Source organism: Ambystoma mexicanum, chromosome 2p, assembly GCF_040938575.1.
Source record: "Ambystoma mexicanum isolate Mex_15411 chromosome 2p, UKY_AmexF1_1, whole genome shotgun sequence".
NCBI classification, from domain to species: Eukaryota; Metazoa; Chordata; class Amphibia; order Caudata; family Ambystomatidae; genus Ambystoma; species Ambystoma mexicanum.
Window position 1 is genome coordinate 274,753,027 of NC_090923.1, and position 18,515 is coordinate 274,771,541.

The 18,515-nt window shown below is 45.2% G+C and overlaps 1 protein-coding gene across 6 annotated transcripts in view; it reads right to left on the minus strand.

Annotated features, from left to right (window-relative positions):
- The window catches only part of LOC138566370 (inter-alpha-trypsin inhibitor heavy chain H4-like), a 1,003,937-nt gene that overhangs the window by 909,763 nt on the left and 75,659 nt on the right, over positions 1–18,515 (minus strand). For all 6 annotated transcript variants that reach the window (XR_011301923.1, XM_069643539.1, XM_069643537.1 and 3 more), the window contains exon 4: positions 11,197–11,359. Coding sequence is in view for 5 of the 6 variants with exons in the window: in XM_069643539.1 (XP_069499640.1) it covers positions 11,197–11,359 (163 nt within the window). In the remaining variant the exon portion in view is untranslated. The remainder of the gene's footprint in view (positions 1–11,196; positions 11,360–18,515) is intronic.

Genomic DNA, 18,515 nt, shown 5'->3' on the forward strand with positions numbered 1-18,515 from the left:
TTGTGACAAGGAAGATTACTTCTGAGACGTTCTTGACTCTTGATTCTCTGGATGTCACTACTGTGACAAGGGAAATTACTCCTGAGGCGTTCTTGACCCTTGATTCTCTGCGTTTGACTACTGTGACGAGGGAGATTACTCCTGAGCCTTTCTTGACTCTTGATCTGCCCTAAGCCCCTACCAGGTCTCCTGCTAGTCCCGTTACCTGTTGTGTGTTGGGACTGTGTCACTGGTTCTTCCTGAGGTGATGGGCTGACTTGCTTTGCTTCAGTGCTTCCTGCATTCTTCACGCCGCTCCCCACTTTGTCCTCGGGCTCCACAGGTACTTGGGCGACACAGCTGTGGCGCAGTTGCAGGATCACATGGTCCATCTCTCCTAGGTCACATCAATGCTGACTTCATTCTCGCTCTTCCACTGGTTAGGCGCTGGCTATCCTTGAAGGTCCCGGCCTCTGGGGATTCAGCGTTCAAGCTGCTTCGTGTTCCCAGATTCAAACCTCCTGGGATGGGCTGGCTTCATGCCAGCTGCTGTCTCTTATTCCCAGTCTTTTCTTGTTCTTTACGGCGTAAAGTCAAAGTTCTTTACTGTTTTTGAGAGAATCGTTATTGTTCCTTGGGGCCAACTCTTCTCAGTGCTATTGTAAGGCAATCTGTGTTAGGGAGAATTCTCCAGAAAGGCTAATTTCCCTTACCTACTGCGTCCCTCAGCAGCTTTGCTGGATTTCTAGGATTTATTTTTCACCTGGTGTGAGCCTTTTTTCCCACTCTTACATGTGTTTTGCTGTGTGTGTAAAAAATGTTGTGTTAATAGACTGTGGAGCTTCACCTACTCCATAGGCATCATCCTTTTACTGTGTGTCACACAGCACCTTTAGTGCAGTGACAAAGGGTTGTCTTTTTCAGACTTCCTACTTCAAAATCCATTTTCTGGGACTGACTACTGTCTCCCAGAACATGTAAAGTTGCCATTGACTTTATTAGTCTTTTTAAATGCACAGACACAGTACAAACTATGTTACATAGAGTACTGGAAAGGGTTAATAGTTATCCCTTTTTGTCTGTTTCTCGTGGAACATTATTTTGTTCCCCTTTCTTTGAGATTTGGCTGGTGGCAATGGTATGTTTTTCCTACCGTGGTCTATGAAAATAGCCTTGGTACTGTTTTTGTCATGGCCATGGGGCAAGGGCGAAGCCTTCATCACCCCCAAGGGCCACTTGGACCCAGTCCTTTGGCGCCAGGCTCATAGAAATATGTGCTTGGAACACTCTGTGCCTAAGGCACATGCATTAGGGCCTGGCGTGGCCATAGGACTACATTGGGAGTCATGTGCTGGAATCCTTGAGTGGGGCAAGGTGGAGCTACAAGGCGTGGCTAAAGGGAGGGGCCGGAGCCAGCCTATATAAGGCCAGCCCAAACTCATGCCCTCGCTTCACGTTACTCTGCTTTGCAGCGTGACGCTTACCGCCGTATCTCACCTTGATTCCGGTACTCCAGTTCTGAAGACCATCGTGCTTACCTGACTACAGCCTCTCCACCGCTGAAGGCGCGCTTACCTGGCTCCAGCTGCTCCATCGCTGAAGACGCACCTACCTGACTCCAGCCGCTCCATCGCTGAAGGCGCGCTTTCCTGACTTCATCCGCTCCACCACTGAAGGCGTGCTTACCTGACTCCAGCCACCCCTTCGCTGTGCGTGCACCCTATCTGCATTCCGCCGGAGTCGGGGCCTCTTCTCTTCCGATTCGGACTTCCAGCGACTCGGGAGCATCTCGCTGCTTCTCCGCTTCACTGTGGAACCTTCCTCCGGAGCCATCGAACTACCTTCTAGTCTCTGGACTCTGCTCCACGCCGTCGGACTGCTCCTACAAGGGAAAAGAACACAACAGGTTAGAAATCTCAACCACGAACTCTGGGCTGAATCTTACCTGAGTCTTGACTTCCATCATAACGCTCAGTGTACCTGTTGTCCTTGAGAGCCCATCTTCCTCAGGGGAATCCCAACAGCTGCTCCACACTTCCGACCTTCATCTTCACACCTATTTGGGAAGAGCAGAGACATAGCAGGAAAATATTTCTGCTTATCACAACCTCAATCCTCATCGCTAAAGACATTATTAAAAACCAAAGACTTACCTTCAAGTGGATTGGTCACAGCCGGTCTGGATCGCCACTTCGCGGGCCAGTGAAGCAACTAGGCCCACTCTACGTGCCCCTGCTGAAGGGAGCAGGACGGAGAGCCCAGAATCACAAAGAACAGGTGAGCTTGTATGAGAAGACTCTTGCGCACACTGTTCTGGCACAAAAGAGGCGAGGGGATTCAGGACACCTCCACATCATCCTCATTTCCTCTCCTCTCCTCCCAGGTGCAACACCAGTATCCTGAACCTTATTCTTGAAGGCAGCTGGGGGAGACAGCCGACACCAGGAGCCAAGTCGAGGGAGGGCTCCAACCGTGCCCCAACACCCCCTCAGAGACCAGGCGAGCGTAACAGTTTTAGGCTAAGTAACTTTAATACGCTGGACCCCATTTACTTCTATTTGGTTCCAGCTGGGTTTATTCACCATTTCTTTTTGTAAAGGTCTTTCTCGTGTTTTACTCTGCGCACCAAACCAGGTTTGTTTCCTTTGTTCGCTGTCCTTTGGCGGGCTTCTGCACAGAAGCCCTCCTTAGGCACCTGAGAGTCTGGGTAGACAGGATGTGAGGGAGAGGTTTTAGGACCCCTGCACAGGGTTCCCTTGGAAACCCAAGTCGCACCCTTGTTTGATTGGCTAGGTGACTGACCTGCCAGGACAGCCACCCTGCTGTGTGATTGACAACCAGGCTGTGTGAATGGGGGAAAACTGCATAAAAAGCAGGTCTCTGGTACTTGGAAGACAGAGTCGCCACTGGATCGAAAGAACCGAAGAGAAGCTGAAAGAAGAGGACCACTACCACGACTGAATCTCCCGGTGCAGCCCTACTGCAGGTCCAAATCTCCTAACTTTGATGACAGAGAAGATCTGCAAGGAATCTTCTTCCCTTGAGCTTGTGGAACCAACCAGTTCGCCAAACACCAAGCACAGCCTCCCTCCCCTAGTCGAATTTGCTGTGCACAGCTGCAGTGAACCGTATAGCCAGGAGGGCCGGACCCTGTTTGGGTTTTAAGGAGCACACCTTTTATTTGTTGCTTTGCTCTGCTGCTGGTTTCTTCCCTGGGCAGTGCAGGACCCTCCAGTCTTCCTCCTTCATGTCAGTCCAACAGTCGCTTCATGAACCATGAGCCTGTAGGATCTGCCAGGAACTTTCTTCCTCAGCTACTGCATTCTTCTTCTTCTAAGGTACTGTTCAAACCCAGTTGATCGTTCCGTCCGACCGCAGTGAAAATGTTTTAAATCTTTCGGCGTTCCAAGGACTTGTCCTTCTCTACTCTTTTAAATAGCTTTTCCTTCGACCAACTTTGTTTCGAACTCTTGGTAAAGACTTAACCGTGAACTACTCTGAACTGTGTGATCCTCTGCAAAGACTCTGAACCATTAACATTGGCCCAGGCCTATTGATTTGAATCCTCAATGTAGCAAGCCTTTTCTAGATTGCCCTGCCTGCTTACTTGTTGGTGCTGCTTGATTGTGAATAACCTTGTCTTTCCCTACCTTTTTTATTGCTGGAGTACCGTTTTGCTCACACTTCGTTTTGAGCTTAAATTTTCCAGAATTGATTGGGTGTTGTGTGGTATATTAAGAGTGTGATTTGCCTGCTGCTTTATTTAGTGAACCATTTTGCAAATGAATGTGTAAATAAATGCATATTCTTTTACTCAGAAACCTTGAGTTAGTGTTTGTTTGAACCATAGTAATTACTGTCCTTTGTGTAACTTCTGATACTGCTCACTTTACTCTTTAGATAAGTCTGGCTGCTCAGCCATCGCTACCACTTTACTGTGTAGTACAGGCTTGTACCAAAGGTGAATTTGTACTTACACTTGTAGTCTTAATTGTGTGTGGTGTTCCCAAAGGGTACTGCATATTATTCTGCCTAACAACCTGTTATTACTCTGCAGGTTTCTTTGGCTCTTCTTCATGTTGGTTATACTAATTCATGTATCAAAGATGGAAGAGACATTACCATAACGGACAGTAATGTTATTATGGAATTCTGATAGAGATTTGGTCGCAAGGGAAAAGGGGTTAGGGAGTTCTTTCACAGAGCGGGAGTCCTCAACCCCATGAGGGTAGTCTCTCCCTGTGTGGTCCCGCTTTCCATCACCCCTTGGAGGACTATTGGGTAGTGGCCACACCTCTCTAGCCTCACAGGATAGGGCTACCCCCTGGGGAGAAGTTATGAGATCCTATCAATCATCACATTTCTCCTTTGTCTTGTAAAGAATAGAATATGCTAACTGCATCTATCTCGGAATGCCAGACTACCTTTCCAAAAAACTACAGCGAATACAGAATGCAGCAGCATGACTACTCCTCAGACTCAGGAGAAAACACATCACACCAGCACAGAGAACCATGTATTGGCTACTGTTATGAATCTGATGATGTCATCACTCCTCTGCCAGGAATAACCTTCCCCATGTGGCCAGGGGATTGCAGCTGCCACCTGATCCTGACCCATGGGGGTGGATATATAATGGAGGACCACATGGCGGGAGGCGACCCTCAGAGGGATGACCTGACATCATCAAATGAAAACACATATTCGCCTTTACCTTTTAGGGATATCCCATCCTTTTCTCATGCCTTTGTGGCATATTGTGACAGTCCCTTTCAACCACCCGTACACCCTACTGATGACATCTTTCAATATTCTGTGAATAAAATGCCAAGGACTGCCTATTATTCCCACAGCACAGTAGCAGAGCGGTACACGCAAAGGATATGGAAGCCGCTATGTGAAACCAGTAAGCCTATGAAAACAGTGATGCCTGAGCATTGCTTCACGTTTACCATGAGAGGACCGGAGAATGCACAGAAGGCCAATGAGTCCTGAGAAGGGAAGCTGTAACACTGGGGTGCTTCGGCAGTACTACAAAGGACAAATAAGTGCCAGTTAAGTGAATGAAAAGGGATTTGAAACCCAATTTGTCAAAAGGAATAAAAACAGAAGTCAAGTGTGCAACTGTGTAAAGTGAACTGCACAAGAAAGTTCTGGCAGGAGAGTATACTAGGCAAAGTCAAGTGGGCAACTTTGCATAGTAAACCACATGAGAAAGTTCTGGCAGGAGTGTATACCAGGCAAGGCCAAGTTTGCAAGTGTGTAATGTGATCCACATGAGAAAATCCCAGTGGGAGAGTATACCAGGCAAAGTCAAGTTTGCAAGTGCTTAAAGTGAACTGTATGAGAAAGTGCTGGTGGGAGAGTATACCAGGCAAAGTCAAGTTTGCAAGTGTGTAAAGTAAACCACATGAGAAAAGCCTGGCAGGAAAGTACACCGGGCAAAGGCAAGCTTGTGACTCAAATTGCATTGAATGTGGAGAAGAACCTGGTAGGGGAGTATGCCAGGTGTCCTGCGAGGCTGGGACCCACATCCAAGTTGTTTTGCATCCAAGTTGTTTTGTTGAACAAAGAATCCCAAGAAAGACTCATCCCCTTAGAATTTATAATTGTTTGAATGAACCTAGGGACGGGAGAGATTTCCCTTTGAGTGTAGTGAAACACCAAGAGGAGGGAGTTATCCTCTTGAGCTATAGAGAACTTTGATTGTCTAGTTGATCTGTTGTATTGTTGAAGAGAAACCTGGGGAAGGGAGGCATTTCTTGGAACTGTGAAAACTATCCATTGGGAGATTTTGTGTTAGAGTTACACCTTTCTTTTGAACTTGAACATTTGTGCACTTTCAATGCTAACAACATTACCTGTAGCGCCTTAGAGTTACTTTTAGAATGTTGTTAGTGTTTGTGTTATATTTGCACCTTTCCTTTTAGCTTAGACATCTGTGCACTTTCACGGCCAAAGACATTACCCTTAGCACCTTAGAGTTGCTTTTAGAATGTGAGGGCTAGGATAGGATTTTGGACACAAGACATTTTGCTTTGGACATCTTGACAACTGGACACAGGACGGACCCTTTGTTTTGGTTGAGGTAAGGAAATACATCGTAGAGTAAGGACAGTGAAGCATTGTCTAACCACAATCTAGCGTTCTCTGTGTCCGTGCCTCATTCCTGGCTCCTCACACTCCTCGTAAAATAAATAGTTTTCTACAAAACCCTCTGCATAATCCACAGCCAAGGAGTGGAATTCATACAGGGCAAAATCTCCATCTACAAACCAAATCAAACACTAAGGACCAGCAAATACATTTGCCTAGAATAGTAATCTCCCTCCATCTCTGCAAAACCTTGGAACTCACGCTGGAAGGAAATACGAATGAAAGAAGATCATCTAAAGTTAAAAAACATGGCTCTTCAACTCACCAAAATGAATCCGAAGCATAGTCTAAGGAAACAGCCATCACAACACAAGAGAAACACCCAAAACAACCGAAACCTAATGAATGGAAATCTGGATACTGCATTGAAATAAAGCATTTTAACACAAACCATCATAGAAGAATTTTAACCCTGCCAGACCAACATAGAAGGGCACAGATCACTAACATCACTAACTAAACCTACTAAATACATTCAGATATCCTGCATACTCACAGTCAATCACCAAAGAAAATACACACATACCTCTACCGCAGCAGAAACATAAAAGCAGCACAAATTGCACACACCCAACTAAATACAACAAACTACTGAAAATAAAACCAATTATACACATCGTCCCACACACACTCATAAAACAATCACCACCTAACCGGTACCAAATCAAAACAAATCCACCATTTTACTTCTGAGCTGAAGCTACAAACAGCACATCAAAGTTCTCTAATGCTTTGCCTCTCTATCCAACTAACTAAACCTTCCCGGCCCTCCTTCCTTTTCATATTCACCAGAGCGCCCGGAGAACATGAAAATGGCAGGTGCGCATGATATAAATCACAATAGATTAGCATAACAGATCTCCCTTTCCTAAAATGCATGGCAAAAGCATATTGTACACCTGGGCACTGGTGGATTAGTAGCCTGATATGGTGAATCACCAGTATCTTCCCTGCCAATCTTCACAGCCAGTTGAATTGACTCTGGTGGCTTAATTGAACCGCAACCCTCGAACAGCACATCGGACTGCTTGCCGTGAACTGCTAATCCAGTCACCATGTTTGCCATCAAATCGACTGTTGCACCGATCGCGGTGGCCCTCAGGATCCTCACTTCCCCAAACCGCAACAAACGTCAGCTCGCCCCCAGTTCGACATCAGCTCCCCATCTGGAACAATGCAGTCAGCACATTCGAGACTGGTTCGAGCCACACAAACAGCACAGAAAAACCTGGTTTGATGCTGTTGAACCTCGAAGAACTGTGAAAGGTATTATTGACTGATAGCTGTCCGCTTAGTCCATCCTTTGACATTAGAGACAAGTTAAATCATTGTAACCCATTTTGCACACATGAGCATTTCCTTATTAAAGAACATTGTGGTTATTAATTGACTTTGACCCCTGATATGCATATTCTGTCTTCTTACTTCAGGGGTTGGTTTTGTGTAGTGTTTTTCCATTTAATTAATATTGAGTTATTGTGTTTCATTAAAGTAAATATATGTTTATAGAACCTTATTTGGACATTCAATTTATTATGGACTGTTATTCTGTGACAACTTGAATTTTGCCAGGCAGAAGTTCAAGGATGAGTAGAGACTGTAATGCCATATCAGCTCTCACATTGCTACAAAGAGCCAACACAATCATAAAGGTAAAACGGGCACAGTTGAAATATACTTCCTTCGCCTATTTTGGTAATGTGAGCTGAGGGAAAGCTATGCTCTTAAGAGGGTTATGAATGTGATTCATTAGCGAGCCCAACAGCAAAGCATAACTGTGCAAAATAAAGGGAATGTCTGATAAAGGTTCTATAAAAATTGATATACTTTAATAAAACATGCCATCTGCAAAATAACTAAATAGAAAAACACTACACAAAACCCACACTGAAGACAGAACAGAGAAGAATCAGGGGTGTATGGTGAGTAAAAACCACAATGTTCTTTAAAATGGATATGTTTCTTGGATCCAAAAAGGGGATTAATTACCTAACCAGTCTCTATGGCCCAGAAATGGCCCAAAGGGGCAGTTAGCAGTCAAAAGTAGCTTTTTGCAGTTCTTTGTGATCTAGTGGCACCAAACCACACTTCTTGGTATTGTGCAAGCAATTTTAAGAGCTGGCGAGTGCAAAAGGGAGCAACTGAGGGTATCGAACAGTTCTTGAAACTTGACTGGAAGCAGTTTAATGGATAAACACTAGATTCCCAGCTGTCTTGGCTTTCAGGGTGCTGTGAGTCGCAATCCAGGGGCTCAGAGACGAGATTAGTCCTTTTCTCATGCTCACTAAAACAGGGGAGGCGCTGGCACACAACTGCAGGGCTCCTTCAACAGTGGGGCCTAGGCTACCACTGTGGCTGGCAGAGAGCCAGGTCTTGCTCCAGCAGCAGGTCATTCCTCAGGTTGATGTGAGTATCACTCCAGGGACTCAGGGACAGGATGGTTCCTTGTTCTCGGGCTCCCAAAGATGGGGACTGCCAGGGTCCTTCCGCACAGTGAGGTCCTGGGTACCGCTGTGGCTGGCAGCAGGTTCATGCCCAATTGTCCCTGTGGATGGTTAGGGGACAGAGCTTTCCTCTGCCTTTCTCTTCACCTCACTGGTGGAGGGCTCTGGAGGAATCAACACCCCCAACAGAGGTCATATGAAATCTTCTTGAAGGGTTTAAGTCCAAACGATGATTCAAAGAGACCCTTTCTTTTAAAGGTAAAAGTCCACAGGTGATTGGACTAAAGCTTGCCTGCTTTCGGGGTCCAACTCCTGTTCTTGAAAGAGGTGGACTTTGCCCTTCTGACATCACACTCAAAGTAGTTTGCACTAGAGGAAGTGGGGGTACAGGAGGGAAAGTTAATTTGTCTGCCTGAGTGACCCATGTGAAAGAAAGATGGATTGAAGCTTGATGGGTGTATGGAATCGATGGAAATACGGATGGAAGCAAGTTGATTGTTACTTGTCTTTCTGATGGAATATTTGTGCTGGTTCCTGCTGGGCTGGCTGTAGATATCACACTATTTTCTGTGGCTTGGATGGAATCCTTCTCTGTGCAGGTATTTATTCCCATACTTTGGTTTCTTGTTTATAGATGTTTCTATGTAGTGTTGTTTTCAACAAATATAGTTGTATTCAGGAGATGTATGCTATTCTTGGAACATTCCATGGTGAATTTGATACATGGTGGTAGCCATTAGTGATCCATGGAATTGTTGAAGAGATTCTTTACCGTCTAGCCAAGTGAAGAAGCTGTAATCAATGTTTTGCAGTATTTTAGTTCTTCTGGGACTCTTGTTTCTGGTCATCTATGAAGAGATAGCATAATGAGGTCCCAGCTTCAGCTCCTGTCGCTACTAGTTGCGCAGCTAATGCCACCATACACTCAGATTTGGCAAAAATGTGTGCATTGGCAGCACAGCTTCCACCTAGTTCCCCACCATGGTAGAGTGGAAAGCTGCATGGCATATCAGTGATGGGGGAAGAAATCAAGAATAGGTCACTCGTAAAGATCAGTGGTGTCGTATCTGGGCAAAGCTTGCATCACATGTCACACAAGGACAGACAATGTAATATAGAAAAGTAATTTATCACAACAATCTTAATTTGCACCACCTAGCACTGTATACGTTATTAGCAAACTAGAAGGGGATGCTGGCCAATCAGGATGTTCGGCATGCAGGCTGGATGCTACGGTATAAGGCAGCATTCTTAGCAGCCTGAGTGGCCACCGCCCCCTTCCCTGCATCTCCTTCCCTGCTTCACCCTCCCTTCCCTGCTCCCACCTCACCTCTTAGCACCCGTGAAGTTTTCTACCCAGGTGCTAAGAGTGTTTTCATAAAAGAAAAAAGAAATGTAGCTTCTGTGACGTGTGACATGGCGTTGTAGTCTCCAAACTCCATTTTCTCTGTTGATGACATGGTGGTCATTAACATAGAAAACAGACTTGGAATCTACGACGTTGCGCAGCAGCGAAAGGTACGCTTATTTTGTCTTATAAATGAAACACTATCAGGACCAGTGTAGGCAACTTCACGAGTGCTAATGTCCATAATGGGGTGATATTACCTGAGGCGGTGGGCCACTCGGTTTGCCGCCGGGGGTAATATCGCCATTAGCACCCGTGTCTACGTGGGTGCTAATCTTTTATTTTTTTTATTTTAAAAAAGAAGTACCTCGCCACATGCCCAGGCACTCTGACATTGTTTCCTCGAATCCGCTTTCAATGTTGATGACTGTGGTGTCATCAACATTGAAACAGACTTGGGGAAAGCATGATGCAGCGCCGGGCCACAGAACGAGGTAAGTCTATTTTTGATTTTTTATTACATACTCTTAGCAGCCGTGTAGTATACTACATGGGTGCTAAGTGGGTGGTGAGGGAAGGAAGAGCATGGAAGGGAAGGGGGTCCTAGCTAGCAGCATCAGGCTGCTCAGAATACAGGCTTGTACCAGACAATACAGCCCACATTCCAAGCATCCTGATTGACCAGAGCCCCCTTTGAGGGTGCTAATGACGAGTAACCCGGGCTGTACCGGCCGGTAACATCCCAAGGCCCTTTTTAAAGGCCCTTGCTTTTCTCAGGCCTATTAACCCTGCCCTGGGCTACTACCACCGGTAGGGCCCGGGTTCCTCAGCATTATGGCAATATTAAGCACCTGAGTGTAGCGATTCATGAGGTGCAAGTACCACACATTGTACACAATAGGTCCTATCTCAAAGAGGTTACCAGCAGAAACTCTGAGTTACTCCTGGGGAATATTCCATCCCCAAAGAAGTTTCCTGTAGTATCTCTGACTTGCTCTGGGACTTACGCTTCTCAGTCCAGGAGTACACCGAGTGTAAGTCAAAGTTTCTACAGATATCTTCTTGGGGATGAAATGGTCTTCCTCCGGGGTTCAGAGTTAGTGCATGTTACTGACAAAAAACTAACAAATTGACAAGAACTTTTCCTAAATCTCATACATATGTCTTCGCACACAGGTTTTAACCTCCACAGGAGTGGGGAGGACAGCATTTAATTAAACATATCATTCTTTATATCACAAGAGTCGAGTAAATTACAGTAAATCATACCTGGAAATGTTTGACAAGCTGCTTGGGTTTGACTTTGATGAGCAACTGATAGTTGCCTAACTTTCGCTTGAGTAATTCCTCATAGACCAACTCAAAGGTCACTTTACCAGCAGCAGCAACATTAACTGAAACCTCAAACGTCTCCATCATTCGTCCTGTGGCTCTGAAAACATAGAACAAGAACAATTTAAATAGGATGTAATGCATTCAGAAGAGTGTAATTGTGCAGAAGAAGGGGACCGACACAAAGGTGACATGTTTTGAGCTAAAGACTTTTATTAATCAAGAAAGCAAGATAACACCTATATATCTCTATTACTAAGAGGGGTTTCCCTGCCTCAACTAAAGGTAAGTGGTCTGTCGGGATGTATGTCAATTGAAAAGTGTCCACTGTCCTGTGTCAACAAAACCTTACTTCTATCCCTTACACTAGAAACTAAAGAATAAGGCAGGAATGTTCTGGTCCAAGGACTCCCTTCTCCTGGGTTATGGTTCCTGGTTAATTAAGACAGTTCTCGAAACGTATAACAGTGTTGTGTCTCACACGTTGTCAGGGGCAACTGCTCCCATCCCCTGATAGTAGTTCCAAATAATTGTTTCTCACATGATGTCAGGACGGAATGGTTTCTTCCCCTGATAGTAAAGTTGAAAACAATAACAGTCTTGTGTCTCACACATTGTCAGGGGAATGGAGCCTGGAGCTCTCTCTCTCTGGAACAGCGATGCAGCTTTGCATCTCTCGCATCTGGTGCTTTGCACACCAGCAGTCTTCCGCTGCTGCCCAAGACATCGGGTTTAGTCCATTGTCGATTTTTATACAACGTTACCAGCAGTTTTTGGGCTCATTGTATAGGTCCTTCATATCTTTCACAGGTTTCATCTTCATTGCTCCGCATGGCCATCTTGTTCCAGTACTTGGATTACCTTGGTTCCTGTTGTTATTATTTGTCTCAGTATTTGAGGGTACTCTCCCTTATTTCAGTACATAGCTCTACTGTCTACAAAGTGGTTAGTAGAGGAAGGAGAGACTGGAGTATGTGGGGGTATGATGTTCTTATAAGGGATGTACCATATATGGTCGTCCTTAGCCCTAGAGGGGGAGTCTGTCCCCATGAGATCCTCCCGCATTAAACCACCCCCAGGGGAACTATCGGGTAACAGCCTCACCTCCCTAGCCTCTTGGGAAAGGACTCCCCCTTGTGAAATCTAGTGAATCGTAACAGGAGCTAAAAGGATGCAGACTTATAAATCAAGTACCCAAATAGATTTAGTATTTTGCAATCATCTGCTTCATTTAGTGAAAATGAATCACCCTGAATATTTCACACATTTCTGATTTTTAGCACTATGCCAACAACCACGCTTAATAGGTTGGTATGAGGTTTTGCCCAACAACTATTTATTTATTCTTAGATAAGAAATCAGATTTGATGGGAAGCAGTGAGGGTGAGTTTGAGTGACAGTCTGATCAGGTTGTGGAGGGGAGTACATGGAACAGTCACTGGTATACAATACATGAGTAGACATACATAAAGGACAATGAACATTGGACATTTATAAGTGCAGGTAGGGAGGGACAGAGGCAGGTTAGAGGTGAGAGTAAAATGTTAGCTAGTAGGCAGATAAGAGGTGGTTTAAGAGGGTAAGTCAGAGGCAAGAAGGTAGGCTTTTATTTGGTTTTGAACAAATCCGTGTGGACTGTTTCTTGGATGTCCGAGGGAAGAGAATTTCATGCAAGTAGAGCAAGAAGAGAGAAGGAGCGGAAGTGAAAGGAAGCACAGGGAGGGCGAGGGGCCACAAGCGTAGTCGAGGAAGCAGAACATAGATTGTGAGAAGGCTTGTAAATTTGAATATAGGAGGATAGAGAAATGGTGTCTTACAGCGAATAGATTTTTGAACTGGGAGAAGACATTTAAATATGGCCCTGTTTTGCATCATCAGACATCCAGCCTGGTCATGGTACGAGGAGGTAGGGGTGAAGTGAGGGAGTTCAAAGAAAGTCCTGGTAGCTAAGTTAATGATCTTCTCGAGAGGACATAAAGCATAGTTGGGGAGACCAAAGAGGATGATGGCATAGTAGTCCAGTTTAGAGAAGACAAGAGTGGTTAAAAGTTAATTGGTGGTGTTGAAGGAAGGAGGTGCCTGATTATCCTAATATTTAGGCAAGCTGCTGTACCAGTTTTAAAGATTAAAGTAGAGAAGGTGTGAGAAGAGTCATAGATGACGCCAAGGTTTCTAGATGAAGAAGAGTAGGGGAGTGTGTCAGGTGGGAACTGGATAGGCAGTGGAAGAGATGAGAGAGGCCGTTTAGCAGGGAAGAAGAACACCTCTGTTTTGGTAGAGTTTAACATCAGAGAGTGCAAAGCCATCCAATATTTAATGGCAGAGAGGCAGTTGGAAATGTTGATAGAGAGATCAGAGGAGAGTTCAGGAAAAAAGAATAAGATGTGGGTGTCGACGGCAAAGAGTTGTTATGAGAACCCAAAGGAGGATATTATTCCCCCAAGTGCAGAGGTGTAGAGTGTAAAGAGGAGCGGACACAAGACAGAGCCTTGTGTAACACCAACAGTTAGAGGAGTGAGTTGAGAGGTGTTGTTGCTCCTGGAGACAGAGAATTGGCGAGGTGCAATGTAGGATTCAATCCAGGCAAAAGCTTGATTGTGAATCCCAAGAAGGAAGAGAGTATTAAGGAGATCAAAACGATCAACCGTTTCAAAGGCAGCATAGAAGTCAAGGAGAATTAGGATAGAGGATAAGTTGGAGTGCTTATCAGAGGCGATGAAGTTGTACACATTCATGAGAGCAGTGTCCATGGAGTGACAGGAGCGGAAAGCTGCTTGTAGGGGGTTTCAAAGCTTGTGGATGTCTATGAAATTGGTAAGATGGTTGAACACAACCTTTCGAGCAGTTTAGAGTTGTGCGAAAGGAGACGCATACTGAGAAAAATAGCCGGTAGGTTCGGTTCAGCCACTTTCTTTTTTGGAGAAGGATGACCATGGCTGTTTTGAAAACACAGGGAAAGCAATCAGAGTCTAAGGACATGTTGAAGAGTTCAGCCAGGCAAGAGGCCACTAAATGGGCAATAGGCTTGACTAGCTGAAGAGCAAGAGGGTCTGCACAAGAGGGGTTAGCCTTCATCAGTAGAGATAGCACTTTGTCAGTATTAGTGTGATTTAAGTGGGAGATGGATGCAGAGGATGATGGTAGGCTAGGCGCAGTGTAAAATTTAGGAAGAGGGAGTGTGAGGAAGGTCAGGAGAAAGTCTCTAATTTGGGAAGTTTTTGCAGCGTAGTATCCAGCTAGGTCATTAGCTGTGAGAGTGGAGTTGATAGTCGTAGGGCCTCATTGAGAGTTTCCTGTCAGTAATTCCAGCGGGATAGCAGGAAATTGCCCTTACCATCTCTGCTGCTGATAGCCCAGTATTACTGGGATATTAGGGGTGGCAGATTGCCGGTGAGTTCCCATTCCTATGGAGATCCATAGGACTGCATGGGATGGGATTGCTACAATTATCAGCACTGATATTACCAGTGACGGTAATTGCAGCATTTCTTTGCCGGTAGGGGCCTGATCTACCAGCGGGTCAGGCCTGCCGGGAGGTCCGTGGCACCCAGCGGCAAACCTGAAGTGTGCGGGTCTGCAAAAAATGCCAGAGCCGGTATTACCAATATTCCTTCTGCCATTTTATCAATACCGACACACTTGTAATGTGCCCCATAGACTTAGGATGAGTGAAGAGTGCATTTAGGGTGCCCTCTAGCCGGCGAGCATGGTTGGAGTGAGAATAAATGAGTGATAAGGTAAAATTCCCTTTTTGCTCTATCAAGCGTGGACTTGAGAGAGTTCAGGGCAGAGATGTACAGTTGCAGGTCCTCATGAGAGTGGGCACGCCTATATTTGCGCAGCAGACAACAGAGGTCTGTGTGGACAGAGCATATAAATGGGGTGACCCATGGCTGTGGATGCTGAGACTTGGAAGCTGGAGAAGGCAGTGTTGGTGGAAGAGGCATCTGGTGTGAAAGAGTAGAGTGAGAGCTGCAGGACAGAGAGAAAGGGGGGAATGGTAGAAGGTTTACATTTCCTTTTAGTAATAGGTGAAGGAAGTGGTGAGGAAAGGTCAGAGGGTGGAAAGGGGATGGTGGCGTAAACAATTGAGTGATCGGATATGGATGGTGCAACAGTAGTATTAGTGACTGAGAGAGAGGTAGCGATGAATAAGAGATCCCAAGAGATACCCCCTGTGTGGGTAGCTAGGTGATGGATAGAGTGGAGAGCATGGTCACTAAGACAAGAATGAAGTTCAGATTTCTGAGAAGTGGTTGGATAGGGAAGGTTAAAGTGACTTGAGAGAATAAGACGACGTTCGGTGAAGGAGAATCAAGGAGTTTCCCAGGATCATCAAAGAATGGTACAGTGGGACAAGGAGGGTGATAGATGGAGATAATGTGAACCGGATATGGCAGAGCAATAGTAGAGATGGTGAATTAGAAGAGGTAGGAGAGGATCTGATATTAGAGATTTGTGAGGCATTGAGGTGGGAAGAGAATGTTTATTTAATTATTTATTTATATACAGGAGAAACAATGCTTTTTTATCACAAAAGCATGTACAGTAGATGAGAAATAAGATTTGACGGGAAGCAGTGAGCTTCTCAAAATGGGGTGAGTTTGAGGGACAGTCTGGTCAGGTTGTGGAGGGGAGTAAATGGAACATTCACCGGGGAAAACACATACGTGGACATACATAGATTAAGGACAACCAACATTGCACACTTTTAAGTGCAGGCAGGCGGTACGGCCAGCTGTTCTCGGGAAATGACATGAACACAATGGGTGAAGTGCTGGAATGGAGGCTGAGGAAGTAGTGCTGGAATGGAGGCTGAGGAAGTGAGAGAAAGATGAAGGTTAGATATCAGGCAGATGAGAGGTACGTTAAGAGGGTTACTCAGTTTAATATCAGAGAGTGCATAGCCATCCAATAGAAAGTTGGACACTTTGATAGAGCGATCAGAGGAGAATTCAGTCTGCGATAAGTTGGTAGGAGAACCCAAAGGAGGAGATTAGTGCCCCAAGAGCAGAAGTGTAGAGTGGAAAGAGTAGAGGACCCAAGACAGAGCCTTGTGGAACACCAACAGTCAGAGGATTGAGTTGAGAGGTGTTGTTGATCCAGGAGACAGAGAATTAGTGAGGTGCAAGGTAGGATTCAATCCAGGCAAGGGCTTGATCACGAATCCCAAGAAGATAGGGAGTATAAAGGAGACCAGAGTTATTGACAGTGTCAAAGGCAGCTTACACGTCAGGAGAATTAAGGTAGAGAACACGTTTGAGTCCTTAGCAGAGGAAATAAAGTTGGACACATTCATAAGAGCAATTTCCGTGGAGTGACAGGAGTGAAAACCTGCTTGTAGGGGTCCGAACCCTACTCTCTTCCGACCTCAATTCCTAGTTGGCAGCAGGACATGACCAGTGGTCCGTGGACCCACAATGGTGTAAAGTAGAACCTGGGTCATTGGCTATGTCACATGACTTTTTGGCAATACCCTAGACAAAGCGGTCATTGACCAAAGCCTGCGGCCATGGTGGGTTACCTATATACCCTCAATGGGGGGCAAGTGGCCTTGTGGGTACTTTAGGTGACTTGGTAAATCCTGGGGCTTGGTCCAAGGCCCATGGTCAGGCCAAGTGGCTACTTCATGTGGCTTTGCGGGCCTGGCCCAAAATCCTCCTAAATTATGTTCTGTGTAGAAATTAAGTAATCCTGTGGTGAGTAGTAGAGAGAAGTGCATTCGGTTGAGTGTTTCCCACTTGCTATTTATCAGTAATAAATGAACAAAATAAATGAATAGAGGGGCTCTAAGGTGGCAAGATTCTGCCACCCACATGTTGGAACGCCTTTTCTCAAAATGTTCAGCAATACTTCAGTCTCCTCCGCAATGAGAATTGCTTCCCAAACTACGGTGACAATGTGAGGATTCCCTCTCATTCTGCTTTGCTGAAATAGGACACTTGGATACATGCACATATTTATGCACAATGCATTTTATAAGCATATATAACATAAGTTGCATGTTGCATTAATGCATTGCATGCATCCAAGTGGACTATTTCAGCATGTCAAGAGATAGAATGCTTGCGCTGCAGACTCATATGGGTGGCAGAATCATGTCACCTTAGAGGCTCTCTATTCATTTATTATGTACATTTATCAGTGCTAAACAACAAATCTGTTTGTACAAATCTGACCTAAAGTGTGACCTTGGCTATGAGAAGCTGCCATGGAAATGTGCGTAAAACCCAGTTCTTAAAAAGCGGCATAGATATCCTGGAGCACAATATCTGAAGGGTCATCTACCCCTATATTAAGGTCCCCTAAAATGTGATCATGTTGTGGTATGGGCACAGTATCAAGGAGAGATGTCTAATGAAAATACCAATTAGTAAAATGTTGAAGGAAGTTAACTAAAAAGATCTTAACAATGAAATTAGAAAGCAAGAGTCTGTTTTACAGTCAAGCCTTCAAAACTAGAGGGTTTTTGAGATGTTAACTTGTTTAACCTTAAGGGAATATTTTAAAACAATGGTCAGGCTATCTTACTCTGACAGGACTGTCTTGACCGGTCAGGGAAAAACCAGGGAAAGGCCGAGGGAGCTGAGCAGGGTTAAAAACATTGTTAAACCAGATCTGAGTAAGCTAATTATAGATCTTAGAAATGGTGAAATTTAGGTGTGTAGCATGCAGAGCTGCAAAATGAACAAGTGTGTGTCTTAATTAAATAGTGGGTGGGGGATTTTACTCGAGTTTTGGTAGCCGATACAACATGCTGCAAAACGTTGAGAAGATTTTGTGACAGGTTCGCTGAGAAACAGCGAATGCCTGAAGGAATGGGCAGGGGGATAATAGAATCTACAGGAGTCCCGAGTCGTTAAAACACACTTGCCATCACCTGTCATAATAAGCTAATTGACACAAAACTAAATACGGAGTTGGAAAAACTGTAGGAGGGCTTGGCCTATCAGCACCAACGGGCACACATTGTGGGAGTGGTGCTACATTGAGCACAGCAAGCTTTTTCCCAAGATATTTGCTGATACTTGATCCCATGCACTGAAAGAAATGTAGAGTACTAGAACCTGAATCAAAGCACTTAAGTAGGAAGACATTGGGCCTCATTAGGAATGTGGTGGCCACGGAATGAACGGTGCCGGTAAGGGACCGGCACTGTTCATTCCGGGCCGCCACATTACGAGGTCTGCAGCGGGTCCCGCTCTAGACGCCTGGTCAGACCAGACGTGCAGAGCGGGACCCGCTAGCAGTCCAGG